Raw genomic sequence first — 2,334 nt, forward strand, 5'->3', positions numbered from 1 at the left:
CAAAGGTCAGTGTTGCCAATCTCTCAGGACACTGGCTGAGGGGCATGCAAGCTGGCAAGAGATCTCAGGAAGTTCTGGTGTGATGATGCTGCAAAGGCTTCCCACCACAATCTTTGTTTTCTGGAAATCCTTTCACACAGCCTACCACTCATAAATCTAGAAGTCCACTGCCCTAAAGAAACGAGACACACTGCTTGCTGGGTTTTTTTTTGCAGAAATAACCTTTATTAGGATGGGGCCAAATAGTTTAGTCCTTCTTGGCTGCTGCTTTCCTCATGGCAGCCAGGACGTTACTGAGCTCTTCACGCTTTCTCTTTGCCCGGATGTGAGTCCCCACCTGCAAGGCAGGAAAGCAAAGACAGTCAGAACAACAGAGCCAGACCTCCTGAGAAGCAGAAGGGCCTGTGTTAGATACAGGTATCAACTGCTAATTATCCTGGCCATAAGGGGCAAGCTGGGTTTGGAGGAGAGCCACCCTGACTAAGCTGTAAGATTCCTGCTGTTTGCATGCTAACCATGAAGCTTAGGATTTATGGGGTTGAAAACACCAGTTGTCTTTGGAGCACTGACCATGCTGGCTGGGTCAGATGGAAATCCAGCAACATCTGGAGGGCTCAAGGGTTCTAGCAAACAGAACAGTCTCTTTGTGACAAACACCCACCTTCTGCTGAGGTCTGTGATACTGAGAAAAGCCAGAAAGGAAAAGGGGGCCTCTGCATTTGCTTAATGGTTAACATTATAATCGGTCTTTCCTCCAGCTGAGTGGGATAGACACTTTATTTTCACAACAATGTTGTGAGGCTGGGGGAAGAGAGAAACTGGCCCAGAATACCACAAGTCCCAGTCCAACCATTACCCCAGACCACAGCATTCACTGGCCATTCACTTGTCCAGACAATCTCTGGCACTCACCCTTTTCTTTATGAATTTCAGAGCTCGCTTGTCTTTGGAGACTTTAAGCAACTCCATTGCCCGCCTCTCGTAGGGAGCGAAGCCGCACACTTCCCGGATCATGTCCCGTACGAACTTGGTGTGCTTGGTCAGGCGCTGTGGAAAAAAAGAGGAAAGGCAGCCAAGCCGTTCAGTGCCTTTCTGTAAACTGGGTAAGACTTTGCTAACTGGAGTTGGCTTTAACCAGTTAACAGAGATAGCCACATGGTTCTTCACTCATCACTGAACCAAAGGACTCTTGAGTATTGGCACAATAGAAACAGGAAGCCCTGGACATGTATACATTTGCAGGCATTCTGTTATACTTTTCTGGTGAAAGAGTGCTGAGGACAGCTAAAAAGATGAACAAACGAGTCTTGGAACAGATCAAGCCAGAAATCCTGGAAGCCACGATGATAAAGTTGGGGCTGTCGTACTTTGGTCATGTCATGAGAATGACTCATTGGAAAAAACAATAATGCTAGGAAAGGTAGAGTGAGGTGGAAAACGGAAGGCTGCATGCAAGATGGATGGACTCTATTAAAGAAGTCATGGGTGTGACTGCAGGACCTGAGCTGAGCAATGGAGGAAAGGAAGTCTTGGAGATGTCTCATCCACAGAGTTGCCATGAGCTGAAAACGACTTGAAGGCAGCTAACAATAACAAAATAAAACACCGTTCGGTGTTAAATGTTACTGCTACTGCTTGGCTGCTTATGCAGTTGTTCTAAAAATGGCCACATTCTGCCTCCAAAGACAGGGAAGGTTCTCAATGCAGCACCAGGGTGCACACCAGTTCCCTCAGAGGGACTAATGAAGAAGGAGTTTCCATACCTTGGATCAAACACTGATCAGAACAGAGTCTGCAGTCAAGAAATTAGAAGAAGGGTAGGGCTGGGAAGGGCAGCTGCGAAAGAACTAAACAAAATCCTAAAGTGTACAGATACACAACTGTGTCCAACCCACTGTGTCCCCATCCCATGTATGGATGTGAGAGCTGGACAGTGAAGAAAGCAGAGAGGAAGAAAATTAATTCATTTGAGATGTGTTGCTAGAGAAGAGTGGCAAAGCCTGGCAGCTCCATCCCAGAATCTCTTCCATCTGGAAACTCAGGACCAAGTCCCAGGGGTGCCAGGGCCCTTCCCACAAAGCCCCCTCCAGCGACAAACTCACCCCTCGGCGGCGGCAGTGGCGAGGCTTGGAGACGTTCTTGGTCACCTTGTGGCCCTTGTTGAGGCCAACGGCCATCGGGTAGCGGATCGCCATTCCTGCCGGGAGAGTAAGGGGAGGAGGAGAGGCATGGTTAGGACAGGTCAGTGTTCTTCCCCACCAAGGAGGGGGGAAGAGGTTTTATTCATTTCCTTATTTAGAGCACACGTGGCCCTCCATATTGGCTGGGGTAGAG

The 2,334-nt window shown here is 48.5% G+C and overlaps 1 protein-coding gene across 1 annotated transcript; it reads right to left on the reverse strand.

Annotated features, from left to right (window-relative positions):
* Positions 1–202: 202 nt before the first annotated feature.
* On the reverse strand, positions 203–2,258 carry RPL36 (ribosomal protein L36). The gene is made up of 3 exons (XM_042444493.1): positions 2,103–2,258; positions 913–1,047; positions 203–337 (listed from the first exon to the last, which is right to left on the reverse strand). The coding sequence occupies exons 1-3, from the start codon at positions 2,193–2,195 to the stop codon at positions 248–250; spliced, it is 318 nt and encodes a 105-aa protein (XP_042300427.1). The 5' UTR covers positions 2,196–2,258; the 3' UTR covers positions 203–247.
* Between the last annotated feature and the right edge of the window lie 76 nt (positions 2,259–2,334).

The sequence above is a fragment of the Sceloporus undulatus genome, unplaced genomic scaffold (genome assembly GCF_019175285.1).
Source record: "Sceloporus undulatus isolate JIND9_A2432 ecotype Alabama unplaced genomic scaffold, SceUnd_v1.1 scaffold_11878, whole genome shotgun sequence".
In the NCBI taxonomy this organism is placed as follows: Eukaryota; Metazoa; Chordata; class Lepidosauria; order Squamata; family Phrynosomatidae; genus Sceloporus; species Sceloporus undulatus.

Excerpts from the sequence above, each read along its gene's own strand:
- RPL36 (XM_042444493.1), bottom strand. The coding sequence starts at position 2,195 with ATGGCGATCCGCTACCCGATGGCCGTTGGCCTCAACAAGGGCCACAAG. Across the intron at positions 1,048-2,102 it reads GCCACTGCCGCCGCCGAGGG|CGCCTGACCAAGCACACCAA; the intron begins GTGAGTTTGTCG and ends TTTTTTCCACAG. Across the intron at positions 338-912 it reads TGAAATTCATAAAGAAAAGG|GTGGGGACTCACATCCGGGC; the intron begins GTGAGTGCCAGA and ends CCTGCCTTGCAG.